Source organism: Tenrec ecaudatus, chromosome 1, assembly GCF_050624435.1.
Source record: "Tenrec ecaudatus isolate mTenEca1 chromosome 1, mTenEca1.hap1, whole genome shotgun sequence".
In the NCBI taxonomy this organism is placed as follows: Eukaryota; Metazoa; Chordata; class Mammalia; order Afrosoricida; family Tenrecidae; genus Tenrec; species Tenrec ecaudatus.
In genome coordinates, this window is record NC_134530.1 from 50,763,984 (window position 1) to 50,777,575 (window position 13,592).

Genomic DNA, 13,592 nt, shown 5'->3' on the forward strand with positions numbered 1-13,592 from the left:
CTGGAAATCACTCAACTTGGTAGTGGTGGCGGCAGTGGCAGGGGCATGGAGAGGGGGGTTTCCCAAGGAATTGATCATTCTACAGAAGCAGGGTCCTCTCAAAGGGTGGAGGCAGGGACGTCTGGGGAGGACCTGGACCTCGGTGTGAGACCTAGGTTTAAACTTCAGCTCTGCTGCCACACACCTCTGTGCAACCCCCATCCATTCACATCACCCCTGAACCTCTGTTCCCTGTCAATCATGGAACCAGACTTGGGGTGGGGTGCAATGAAAAGCAGCTGCACGTGCATCCGGCATCCAGCAGGTACCACCGCGATGGGTTGACGTCCTTAGGACGACTGTCCCCCAGCCTGTGAACTCCTCCGGGTGACAGTGTGCGTTCCCAGGGTCCTGCCTGGTAAAAGACCCTCCACGGAGCCCGGGCCTAGCAATCACTCGACAACTGCTGGTTCCCCGATCCCAGAATCCTTCTCCAAGCCCAGTCTCTGAGTGAGCCAGGCAATCAACACTCATTTTCTGAGGATCTGTGAACAAAGCGGGAACCCTCACTCCGGTTCCTCTTGTTTCCTGGGGGAAGAACTTGCGCTGCCAGATTCGCTCACCTGGGGCTCTATGGGACAGGGCAGGTCTCCTTACAGGAAGGTGTTGAGCCTCTCTGGTCCTCGCCCATGAGAAGTCTGAATCGCTTCCAGTGGCTGTACCTCACACAACTACCCTATTCTTTTACCAAAAGCCCCCTCTGCGACAGAGCTGCCCAGGGTGAGATGCACTGAGTGAGACTGGCTCAGAGGCGACCCCCTCCCCGTCTCACTGTCTTCTCTCAAGGAGTTCGTCAGCTGTGAACCTCCACTGGGGTCTTCTTCCCTTCCCTTGTTGGCAAGAGGACTGGCCTGTTGTGTGTGTGTGTGTGTGTGTGTGTGTGTGTGTGTGTGTGTCTGCCTAGCCTAAGTCAGGTAGAGAATGAACAACCCGCTGCACACAACCCAAAAACCCGATCAGCAGCGAGAAACAACTTCATCTGCACTTGCCTGTCTTCTGCCTCCATCCACTGGTTCTCAACTCACATGGGGACAAGAAGCAAGACCTTCAGCTTTCCCAAAGCCCCACACCATGGGTACTTTGTATGTGGTAGGCCACAGGGCACTTCCCACCTCCCCATCTGTTCGTAGCCCCCCCCCAGGCACCCCCGCTCACCTCCCACTGGTCTCTGTGCCCCAAAGAGCAGGTTCCAAAGAAAGGCAGGATTCAAGGGTTCATAGGGTCATTTTCCTTATTTACAAAAATTAAGAAATATACACACATGTGTAGAGGAGGGTGGTGAATTTCCCAGCTATCGCTCAGTCCTAAACTTGCACCTGAGGCCTGGACCACAACATTCACCTGCAGAAAGGGGCCCGGCAGACACGTCCCATCTTCATCATTGACAGACACAAAAGAATTGAACCTAGGAGGCAAATTCTGGGGCGGGCCAGAGGGATATGACAAGGCGGCAGAAAAACAGCATTTTATAAATAACTAGACAGGGGTTAAGCATCTGGGGAGAGAGGCACTAGAGGCCTAAAGGGGCCTAAGTAGAAAGGGGGTGAGGGGAGGGTATTTGGAGGCCGACAGGGGAATGGGATGCGTTCTGAGTCTTGATCGGACCTATCTGTAAAGTGAACAGGTGACCCGATGTGGTGATGGATGGTGTCCTCTCTTCTCTGATGCACTAGAACTTTCTCTGTAGGATTCAAAGCCTGTGGGCTTTGGGACCCGAGCCCTGGTCATTGGGCCAGGGCCTTGGCCACCCCCAGAGAGGTGGCAGAGGCCCAAGCAGGTTATGTCTGATCCCCGGGCTGGTACTGGGGTTCTGTGGAGGTGAAGTAGTCCTCCAGGAAGGACTGAAGGTACTCGAAGGTGGGCCTCTCCTCTGGATCCAGACGCCAGGTCTGCTCCATGGCCTCATAGAGGGACGCCGGGCAGCCTACGGGGCACGGCATGTGATAGCCATGCTCCACCTGTTCCAACACTTCCCGGTTATTCATGCCTGCAAGTTGGGGTTCCATTAGTCAGGACACCTCAAAGGAAAAGCCAGGAGGGAACCCTCTCCCAAGACCACTGCCCAACCCACGGCCAACCTGGGTAGGGGACTCGGCCTTTGCTGACGAGTTCTGTGAGCAGGATCCCAAAGGACCAGACGTCTGACTTGATGGTGAATCTGCCGTAGAGGGCGGCCTCAGGGGCGGTCCACTTGATGGGAAACTTGGCTCCTGGAGAGATGGGGATGGGGTGGGAGAAGTTGGTGAGGCTGCGCTGGGAAAAGCTGGATTAGGAGGACAAAAAATGGCATCTTCAAACCTAGGGGGGTCTTGGGGGCCCTAGGCACAGGTATCTCTGGGCTGAGCAGAAAGGAACCGGTGCCTGAGCAGGGCCTACTATGTGTCCAGCACGGTGCCGGGCCCCTACGGACACTGATGTGATTCTGGTAATAGTGGCAGCGAATCCCTGGACAGACTGTCCGACATGCCAAGCACAGTTTGGAATGCTCCACATGCCTTAATAAATCTAACCCTCCCCCAACCTGCTTGCGCTAGGCACTACTATGATACCCATCTTCGGGAGGAGAAGGGAGAGGGCCCAAGGGGGCTAAGTGAGCTGCCCAGGTCCTCCCCAGAGCATCCCGGCCTCTCTGCTGGCTGCTGGCCTGGGAGGAGCAGGTGCTTCGGGTCACTACGTGGTGGCCGACTGCCATCTGAACCTGTTCACCTCACAGAGGTGAAAAGACAGCTCACAGACATGACGAGACCTTGCCTCCTGTGCTGCTACATCCGGATGGGGGTCCCAGATGGTCTTGGGAAGGGTTCCTGAGTATGTGGGTGCCCTGGGGAGCTCTTGGAGGAGGGGTGGGGGTGAGGCAGGCGGGGTACCTTGGCGGGGGTTGTACTCATCATCCTCAATGAGGCGGGCTAGCCCAAAGTCTGCGATCTTGCACACCAGTCGCTCCCCGACCAGGATGTTGGCTGCCCGCAGGTCCCGGTGGATGTAGTTCATGCGCTCCATGTAGGCCATGCCCTCTGCGATCTGGGGAGCAGGCGGGGTGGTGGGAAGCACACGTGGTCTTGGCTTAGGGGAGCTAGAAGGGCCCCTGCAGGGGGCCATTTGAAACACCCCATCTTCAGATGGAAAGCCTGAGGCTCAGAGCCACCGGTGCTTGGGTGCTTGGGTGCGAAGACTCATTTCCAGGGAGGGAAGGTACACATCCGGTGTGTGAGGGCACAGGGGTTGGTAGAAGGTTAATAGGAAAGAAGAGGTTGGGGAGCTAGCTAACAAGAGCAGAGGTGACACAGTGGTTTGGTGCTTGGCTGTTAACCTCAAGGCCGGCGGTTCCAGCCCAGCAGCGCTGCAGGAGGAGAGATGTGGCCCTCCGTTCCCATAGGGATGTGCAGCCTTGAAAGCTCGTCTCTGTCCTCCAGGGTGATGTGGGTAGGAAGCCACTCACCGGCCCGGAGTTTGCTTGGGGTGTTTGGGCAATGAAGTGATGGAGTGTTGTCCCCACTCACCTGGGCTGCCATGTCCACCAGGTGGGGCAGGCTCAAATTCTGGCTTTCCTGGTCCTTAAGAAATTCCAGCAAGCTACCTGGGAAGACGAGCCCAGAAAAACATCAAGGCGGTACACCAGCTCTAGGGCAGTCTCCCTTGGCTGGGCTCCTCCCTCCCCTCCCTCCCCTGGTCTAGCTCCGATGGCGCTACTCCCTGCCCTCTGACTTAAGCCCTCCTCCCCAGCCCAGAGCGCTGTCCTAGACCCCCAGACCTCAAAGGACAGCTCTTCTCCTCCCTGGTGGCCCTGGTCACACCCTTTTCAACACGTTCTCCCCTCCGCCTCCAGACCCCAGCCCTACCTAACCTGGGGGGCGGGGGCGTCCCCACAGCCAACCCACAGGCCTGGCCCCATCCAGACTCCCTGCACAGATCACGGCTCTCTAGAAACGCCTTGTCCCCAGGGCCAGGCCCGCCCCGTCCAGACCGCGCGCCGCCCCCACCGTGGCACATGAACTCGGTCACGATGTAGATGGGCTCCTCGGACACCACGGCGTAGAGCTGCACCAGCTTGTCGTGCCGCAGCAGCTTCATGATCTGCGCCTCCTCCAGGAAGGCCTTCGGGGACATGGTGCCCGGCTTCAGCGTCTTCACGGCCACCTTGGTGGAGCCGTTCCACGTGCCTGCCGGGCGGTCGGGCGGGCAGCGGGGGCGCGTCGCGTCAGGACCCGGCGGCCCAGCAGCCGGGACCCCGGCCCCCGCCCGGCGCTCGGGACCTCCGTACCGAGCCACACGTCCCCGAAGCAGCCGGTACCGAGCCTGCGGTCCAGCGTGATGGAGCCGCGGCTGATCTCCCAGGCGTCCTTGGCCAAGCCCAGCGTCTGCGGCTTCTGGGTGGTGCAGGCCGCCGTGAGCAGGTGGCACAGCCCGTCGTTCACCTCTGGGGGGCGTTCAGGATGAAGATCACAGGTGGGCCGGCACCTTTATCACCCCCGCCCCCACCCCACCCCCGTCCCCGCGCCGCACCCACCCAAGACGAGTGTCACGGAACTGGGTCACAGATGAGCTCCCAGGCCTGGGCAGCAGGCAGTCTGCCAACATGCCCAAGGAGGGAGTGGCGCCAGGAAGGAGTGGGGTCCCAGAGAAGATGGGGGCAGGTCCATGGAGAGAGAGAGAGAGAGAGAGAGAGAGAGAGAGAGAGAGAGAGAGAGAGAGAGAGAGAGACACACACACACACACACACACACACACACACACGCCTGAGAGCGCTCCCTCCCCCTGCCTGCAGACATTAGGCCTACTGTGCCTCCTTGACTCAGTGGCAGTTGGTTTCGGCAGCCAGCTTTGGAACTGCCTGCTTCTCCCTGATTCACCCTCACCTCGTGCCAGGACAGTAGCCCCAGCCTCCCTCTGACAGGACTCTCATCCTGCGGGTGGCCAGAATTGTTCATCAGCCTCGGTCACCACCTGCTCAGGGGTGGGCGAAGGTGCTTCCCATCCTGACCTCCGGCCTGGGTGGGGCGTGTGACGCTGGCAGGCTCTGGCACAGGCTGGCTGCCCCTCTTCTCTGGCCTAGCACCTAGCAGAGGCTTCATGACCTACAACCTGGGTGTCCTGAACAAATTACGTAGTCTCTCGGTGACTCACAGGGGCAGCTACATGCAATGAGCTTAGAACAGGGCCTGACACATAGAAAGTGCGCTGTGCAGGGTTTTACTCTGTTACTGTCATTTATATTGTCTGGTGTTCTGACTAAGGAGCCCCGGTGGCTGAGTGGGTTGTGACTTTATGGTCAGCAGTTCAAAACCACCAGCCGCTCTGCAGGAGAAACATGGGGCTTTCTACTCCCATAAAGAGTTCTCATCTCAGAAACCCAAAGGGCCGGTTCTACCCTGTCCTATAGGGGGGGTCGCCATGAGTTGGTATTGACACGACCGCAGTCAGTTTGGTTTTGATTTTTTGGGTTACTGTTGGCTGCTCTGACCTTAGGACAGAGGTCATTTCCGAGATGCACCTGCAACTTCAACATTCAGCAAAGTGAGGCTTCTACCCATCCTGGCCTGGAGTTCCCGGAGAGGAGGTTAGCAGTCGCCACCTGGCCTTAGGTGCCCGTTTTCTTGAATCCCACAGAGCAGGCGAGGCTGGGGATTCTAGTCCCAGTAGCCCCTGCTGCTTGAAGAGGATCTTTCCTTCTCTAGGCCTCAGTTTCCCCACCTGGACCTCACACCACCGGGCTAGCTGGGGGTCTGAAGCGCCCACCAGCCTGAAGGCCGGCCCTCACCCATGTAGTGCTGCACCAGCATCTGCACCGACTCGAACTGGGCCCGTGTGGTGATGTAATAGCCGCCGGTGTCCAGCTTTCGGATCTTGTAATGTTTCACGTGATCGCCTTTGATCTGGTCCCAATCCCGGATGGACAAGGAGTAGGCGCCTGTGGGGAGGGGTCACCTGAGGGCCTGTTTCCCTTCCCTCCCAGCCTGGGAGTTGGAAGGGGCTCCAAAGGCTCCAGATATAGGCCACGGGTCCATTAGTCTAATGCAGTCCCAGCCTTGGCCCCACCCGGCAGATCTAGCCCCGCCCCATTACTCTGGGACTCCTCCTGCCCCCCACCACCCCCAACACTGAACCCACCTTTGGTGGTCTCGCTCTCCCGAATGAGAAAGGCCCCCCGCAGGTTGCCCTGAGACAACAGCTGCCTCTCAGCATCCTTCCGCCCAATCTTTCCAAAGTACCACCTGTTGGGAAGAACCGGCCAGAATCAGAGCTGTCCATTCACAAGCCACCTGCTTTTCTGGGCAAAGTCAGCTCACAAGCCAAGTCTTAATTTCCTTCTCTGTGAAATGGGGTTCACGGGCCTGCCTCCCAGGCTGGTCACGAGGCCCATAGAGTTGGAAAATACGATTATACAAGGCCTAGTACAGGTTGGGGCCCAGAAGATTGGTCTTCTCCTCGATTCGCTCTGGGCTGGTCTCGTGTTCGAATTCTAGCACCTCCGTCACTGAGTGGCCATAACAGGATGCCATGGGCCCTTGGTCCATCTCACTTCGGCTGCTCTACGCATCATTTTAGAAAGGAGCAAATTGAGGCTCAGAGAGGGGAAGTGATGAGCCCCCAGGGCAGGTTGAGCAGTTCTCTACCTAAAGCCCCCTGCCGCCCCCTCTCGTGGCAACCACCCCGAAATCACCCAGTCCCCTCCTCTATTCCACTCCCACGGTCCTCTTCCGCCTCCTGAGCAGCCCCCTCCCGGCCTTCTACACCCCCACCCTCTGACTGGGGCCCTTCCTCCCTCCACGCCCTTCATGTGGGGTGATGCCCTAAATCTCAACTTCATCCTCTGGCCTCAAGTGCTCCTGCTTTGTCTGGGGAATGCTTTCTGGGGGTATGGAGGTTCTAGCTGGGGGCACGTGTTCCCTGGGCGAGCTGAAAAAGTGGCCGTAGGCGCCGGAGACCACTCAAGATGTCACCTGGTCACGGAACTGGCACGGGGCGGTCCCCAAATCAAGGGACGTGACCGGCTTGGAAAACTCTGGGATGGTCCTTCCACCAGGGGAGGCATGGGAGGTGGGCTTGTGATCCATGATGCTTTTTAAAGCCTCCAGCCCTGCCCCCATCCCATTTGAACAGCTCACTGAACAATTGACATAACAAGAGAAGCACTTCTTGTGTGGGGGGCTTTTCTGTTTAGTTAGGTATTATTGCTATCTGCCAGTGAGGAAATGGAAACAGCACTGCTGCCCAGTCAGTTCCAACTTGGAGGCCAGTGTAGAAGGGCCCCCGAGGGTTTCCCGGACCCTGCATCTCTCACGGAGGAAGATTGCCACATCTTTCTTCCACGGAGCCACCGGTGGGCTCTGAACCGGCAGCTCTATGGTTCGCAGTCGAGTGCTAGACCACTGCACCACCACCACCAAGGCTGCTTCTCTGCCCCAGGGGAGGAAGTTGAGCTACCAGGGGCTAAACAAATGCTTAAGGTCGTGCCACTCTCTCTGGAACCACCGTGCTGCCAGAGTAGGAACCCACGCTGTCTGTGCTAGGACCTGCGTTTTCACCACAGTACTGCGTACCTCTCAGAGCTTTGGGACCCTGCCCCCAAGATGTGGACCGAAGCAGGAACCCCCAGAAACCACCCCTACCTCAGCATCGTCACCACTCCTTTTCTCTCAGCCTCCCAGGCACAGGCGTCACATGTCACCCAGCTCTAGCTCTGCTCACTTCCCTCCGCTCTGGGAGCCCCCACCCACCCATGGGAGCACCCACCCACCCAGCAGCCCTCCTCACAGCCTCTCCATCCCACCAGTCTCAAAAGTGGCCCACATCCCTTTCTTTCCAAAGAAAATGGTTTTGAACCTGACCTTGCCACCCACAGCCAGCTTCATCTCACACCTTCCCTTCACACTTGGGTCTCTACTTCCTCACCTCCCACTCTCCCCACCCCCCCATACCCTCACCCCCACTCTGCATGGAGGCAATCTCTCACTAAGGTCACCCTCATTGCCAAATCCAGTGGCCAGCAGCCTCTGACACTCCCTCTCTCATTCCTCAGAACTTCCCCTCCAGCGTCTTGGCAGTTCTGACTCAGCCTTGCCTGATTTCACCTCCTCCTTCCCCCTGGCTTCTTCAAGGGCCGCTTTCGCCCAAGCTGGGTCTTGGGCCTGATCTCTTCTCCATTCTCCTCCCTCTTCCTGCACCCCCGGGCACCTCTAATGGGCACCTCTGATGAATTCTAACGCTCTCTTCGGGGCCACATTAAACACATGAAGGGGCTTAGTGCCTGCCTGCAGGTGATGTCCCTTCCTCGGGGCTGGTGCAAGGGCATGACTTGGCAAGGCTGGGCACCCCTTGTGCAAAGTACACTCTAATCCCTGGCAGCCTCATCTGTTTGAGTGTTCTTCCCCTGGAGCCTTCGGCCAACAAGGCGCCCGGCCCCCAGAACTCAGGATTTGCCCTCAAACCTGGACCTGCTTTTGTGTTCTCCACCTTAGTAAATGGTGGCCCCATTGCCCACCGGTCACTCCAAGAAGACTTGGAATCATCCTTGATTTCCCCTCATGCCCCATCGCCCGATAGCAAAGCAGTCACTGAATCCTGGCCTACTCGGCAATGTCCCCAGTGCCCTCTCCCCCATCAATGTCTGCACACATGAAGAGAAATAAAAAAACTTTTCCGAGCCCCCATTCCTCGTCTGTAAGATGGGTCAAGAGGAGCGTCAATCGTGTGACGGCGAGCTTTCGATGACGCAACACACATAAAGCACCTGTTGTGATCCCTTGACCTCAGGAAGGGCTCCCTGAAAGGCAATCCCCTGCCTCTGTAAGAGAATTCATTCTAAGAGGTGCTCACTCCTTTGTGGAGCACACAGTTTGTAAAGCGCACACACCATTGTTATTGCTGAGGGGCAGGGTGTATTCTGCTTAGCAACAATGAGGTCTATCTGAATCAGAAGCAATTCCATCGCACTGCCATCGAGTCTTTCCGACTCACAGCGAGTCTATAGGACAGAGTAGGAAGGGCCCCCGGGGGGTTTCTGATAGTGTAACACTTTACAAGGGTAGACAGGCTCCTTAACTTTTTCCTGTCTGGAAGTCAGATTTTAGTGGGATTAGCAAATAAGGAGTCTTGGTGGTGCAGTGGGTGACGCGTTTGGCTGCCAACCACAAGGCCAGGAGTTCAAATCCACCAGCTGTTCATCAGGAGAAAGATGAGGCTTCCTGCTCCCATAAAGGTTTACAGCCTCAGAAACCCTGCAGAGTAATTGCTTCTCGGCCTTTTGGCTAAGATCAAGTGTAGAAACCCTGCAGAGCAGCCCCACCCTGTCCCATAGGCTCTTCTGAGTTGGAATCAACTGGGCAGCGGGGGGCTTTGCTTTTTGTTTTTCAGCAAATGCAGTCCGACTGGCTGGGTTCCTATACCAGCTCCACCTGCTTCCAGGTTAGATGAACTTGGGCAGGCCATTTCATGTCTCTGTGCCTCGGTTTCCCGTTTTGCAAGACATCACAATATGTTGTGCCTTGGTGAATATCCGGGGCAGTACTTTAAACTGAGCCTACAATATCAGAGCAATCTCAGTTACTAGTCTCACGGTTATCTTCTTTTGTTCTCTCACAATGACCTTACAAGAAGGAGAGTGGGGCTCCGAGAGGCAGCCTTGGATCCCAGACTGCAGGGTTCTGTCCCAGGTCTGGCCTCCCTCCCATCCCCACTCACTCTTCAGACTGGATGGAGTCCACAGGAGCCACGTAATTGCTGGGAATGTAGCCAGTGTGTCCAGAGCTGAGGGACCGAGCCTCCCACCAGTCACCTTCACTGCAAGCCAGAAGGAGGTGGTCAGTGGGTTAATCTCAGGCCCAAGCCCCGTGCAGGGCTGACAGCGACTCACCTTGCCCACCCTCACCATGGACCCAGGAGCCTTTCTCTACTTTGCCCACAGCTACTGAGCTGCCCAGGGAGGTTTCTCCCAGCAGAAGGGAGCTGCTTGGGGACATCTGGGCCTCCTGACTTCCTCCGTCTCCTCCAGTGAGCTGGGGGTCAGGAATCTTAGCACAGAGCTAACAACTGTCACTTCCCCCCTGAAAAGCCTCCTGCGGCTTCACATTTCCTTCTTAGAAGATCCGGAGACCTCAGACACAAGCCCTGAGACCCTGCTCCTCCCCACTTCTGGCCTCTGCTGTTCTTTCTGCACCTCACACTTCTGGTCGCTGACCGCTGAGACGGGACCACGGCAGTGCCCAGAAGCCAGTATTCAGCCTCATTCTGTCTCATCCCTGTTGTCTAACCTCCTCCTCCAGGTCTCTCAGAAACCTGCCCTGACCACTCCCACCCTGGGGACCATGTTGGGCATTTCTCTGCGCCCACGCTCCCTCATGCTTTCCGCATTTGGTAACCGTCACTCGATTAACACATGTGACTGTGTGTGTGTGTGTGTGTGTGTGTGTGTCTGCTTCCCCGACTTTCCTGAGAACTGGGACCCGGTGGGCTTCTTCCACAAGTCCGGCGCCCAGCCCAGGCGGCGCACCGAGCTGGTGGCCTGGTCACTTACAGGTTGTTCAGGATGTGGAACTTCTCGCCCTTCGTGAAGGTGAGGTCCTCCTCTGTCCTGGCCTCATAGTCATACAGGGCGACGAACAGGGTCACCCCAGTCCCTGTCAGAGGCAGCGTCACTCAGCAGGATAGGGCACAGGGCAGAGGGCGCCCTCAAGTCCTTATCCTCAGCGAGGGCTCTGCCTCACCCCCAGCCCACGGCTGTGGTACCCTCGAGACTCAAGTCGAGTAGACTGCCTGATTGGGGCTTCATCAGCTTGACCCCCCCACCTTGGATTTAAGACACATGGAACACAGCCTACGCCTCCCCCCTGAGGACCCCAGATCGCCCCTCTGCTTCTCCTCCAGGAAGACTTCACCTAGGAGTTGGCCCCCAAGAGGGTCCTCTTTATGACTCATTTCTGTCACTTGAGCCCTCCTCTCAGGCAGACAGGAGGCCCCTGAGAACAGAGCTTTCTTCCCCAACTCAGACTGATGTTTTTCAGGGCCAGGGCTGGCTGAACAGACCTCCTGACTGTGTGCTCCTGAAAGCTGGGCTGCCTCTCCCACATCTCCCCCAAGCCTCCTAAGGACAAAGGCCCAGCCACCCTCCCCAAGTTCCTCCCAGGGTCCAGGCAGACTGCCCTCAATCCTATGCACCCACCCCGGCCCACCCCAGCCCACAGGGACTCACCTGACATGCCCCTGATGGTGCTGCCATCCAAGAAGGCAGGGCAGGTGGGCACAGGGGGGAAGTTGTTCAGATTGGGGGTGTGGCCAAAAGAGGACACGGGCTGTGCCTGAGTGGGGTCAGGGCCATAGCGCTCTGCAGCCCCGTAGTCCCTGAAGGCTCCGTCCAGGCCAGTGTCCTCCTTGGCCCCCGGCTCCACTTTCTTGCAGGACACACAGCCCATCCCAGGCGCTCTGTTACAGAATGGGAGCATGCCTTACTGCCAGGTACACTTCTCGTACACACGTGTACACAGCAGGCTTCCTGGGTGTGCTGGGACCCCCCACTGTCTCCCCAGCGCTTCTCCCACCCTGTCCAGTCGACGGCTCTGGGGTTGCAGGTCGCCCATGGGCTGTTTGTTGCTGTGCTGCGTCAGACGTTCCGTCTGCTGCGTGTCTGTGACTCCTGCACAGGGCTTGCGCAGGTGTGTCGCTAAGTGTGTGCAAGTTTGCTTGTGGGCGTGCCACGCTGTGGCTGTGTGTGTGTGTCCGTGAGTGCATGTGCAGGGGTCTTTGTGTACTTCTGTGGACATGTGGGTATACAGACACCTCCGAGTGTGCGTGTATTGCTGTGTGAGCAGATCTACAGGAGTCGGGATCTGCATCTGTGTGTCTGTAACTATGTGAATAGCTGTGTGTGTGTGTGTGTGTGTGTGTGTGTGTTCGAGAGCTGTGTGCCTGCACCTGGAGATTCCCTGCAGAGGGGGATCAAGGCCATTTCCCGTGTGGGTCCAGCCTCCGGCCTCTCAAGCTGCCTCATTCTGGCTCCCCCCATCTGTTACCTAGCAACAGGCCTGTGTAGGAGGAGGGGGCTGTGAGGAACTGTGGGGACCAAGAAGGCCACCCCCACCCACTTTCCTGACCCTGAAAGTCCTCCGCTCTCAATTTCTCCACTCACCCCTCAGGCCCCTACTCCTGGGTCAGTGGGGCTGTGGCATGGTCTTCGGGAGGAGTCTGAGACCTGGGGACAAGGCAGAAGGGGATGCAGCTGAAGGCCTTGCCAATGTTTCTGCAAGCCAGCTGCCCGGCTGCCGCCACCTCAGGAAGCCAGAGGGCCTGGGCTCAGCCCCAACATGACTCCCCACTTGATTTTCCTTCCCGCCGTCCCTGGCACACTCAGCCCTTCACCCTCCTGCAGGAGACGCCACCCACACCAGCCCTCTCACGCTGACGGCCACCTGACACACCAGCCCAGTTGCTTGTGTACACACACACACACACGCTTTATACACCATCACACACCAACACAAACTCACTTTCGCACCAGCGCAAGCTCACACACACACACACAGGCCTCTTGGACATGCTCAGAAGCCCACGTTTTGTATTTACCCATCGCACTAATTGGATTTCTGGACAACCATGCTCAGCATGGTCATTGTCTCCTAACTCAGCCCCTCCCTAGACCCTGCCTTGGCTCCAAGCCCAGGCTGAGTAAGCCCCCCTCCAATCCCTCCCTATCTCACCCCCGCCCCCAGCCCCGGCAGGCAGCCCCAGCATCACGCTAGGTGACAGGGTAGAGGTGCACACCTACCCTCCGGAGGCACCGCTTCTGTCCCCACATCAGAGAAAGGCCCAGGCCAGGAGCTGGGGCCATCAGGGTCCCCAGGGGAGCCCTCCAAATAAGCCAAGCCTTTCCTAATGGCTGCTTCCTTCGCGCGACAGTGCAGACAGGTCATTGAGCAAGGCTCCCCACCCTCTGTCAGAAACCGCCATTGCGACACCCATAGAGGGGCCGGCCGGGGAGAGGGCTTGTTTCCTAAGATATGAGGGAAACGGACAGCTGTGGGGTGGGGCTGACCCACCGAACCTCACTTTCCCCAGAGAGCTCCGGGGCCCTGGAGACCAGACGTCTCTGTTGGGCCTCCTTACTTCCCTTGTGGACTCTTCCTCTTTCCTCGGGGGCCCTGCACCCCCTTACCCAGAATCACTTACCTCTAGAGCCCAGGAAACCTTCCTTGTGCACCAGGTCAAAGTGTCTGGCCAGCGGATCCGTCCCACCCGAGCCCGGCCTCCACCCTAGCCAGCCAACCCCTTTTCCCTTCAGTGACACTCTTCTTCAGGGTATGTCCCCAGGGGCTGGGGGGGGGACCTCCCCCATGTGGTAAAGTGCGAGGTGAGCTGTGGGAAGAGGCTTGACTGAAAATAGCCTTTGCTCACCAGGCCAAGACTGAGGTCTTCCCCCCTCCCCCAAGATCTTCCACGGGGGTGGGGGTGGGGGGGTTAAGAGCGGAAATCCAGTGTCTGCAATGGCCCAGGCTACTGGTGGTGAGGGCCCGGGAAGAGCACGGAGGTGGGCAGTGGGGTTCTCGGAGCCCCGCTGAAGGGAA

The 13,592-nt window shown here is 58.0% G+C and overlaps 1 protein-coding gene across 2 annotated transcripts; it reads right to left on the reverse strand.

Moving 5' to 3' along the window:
- Positions 1 to 1,403: 1,403 nt before the first annotated feature.
- Positions 1,404 to 11,447, reverse strand: FGR (FGR proto-oncogene, Src family tyrosine kinase). 2 transcript variants are annotated; one of them, XM_075538673.1, is made up of 11 exons: positions 11,228 to 11,447; positions 10,553 to 10,655; positions 9,721 to 9,819; positions 6,148 to 6,251; positions 5,798 to 5,947; positions 4,301 to 4,456; positions 4,020 to 4,199; positions 3,540 to 3,616; positions 2,907 to 3,060; positions 2,118 to 2,249; positions 1,404 to 2,026 (listed from the first exon to the last, which is right to left on the reverse strand). In XM_075538673.1, the coding sequence occupies exons 1-11, from the start codon at positions 11,445 to 11,447 to the stop codon at positions 1,818 to 1,820; spliced, it is 1,584 nt and encodes a 527-aa protein (XP_075394788.1). In that variant the 3' UTR covers positions 1,404 to 1,817. The 2 variants fall into 2 exon arrangements, with proteins under 2 accessions (XP_075394788.1, XP_075394777.1); XM_075538662.1 differs by having other exon boundaries at positions 10,553 to 10,673.
- Between the last annotated feature and the right edge of the window lie 2,145 nt (positions 11,448 to 13,592).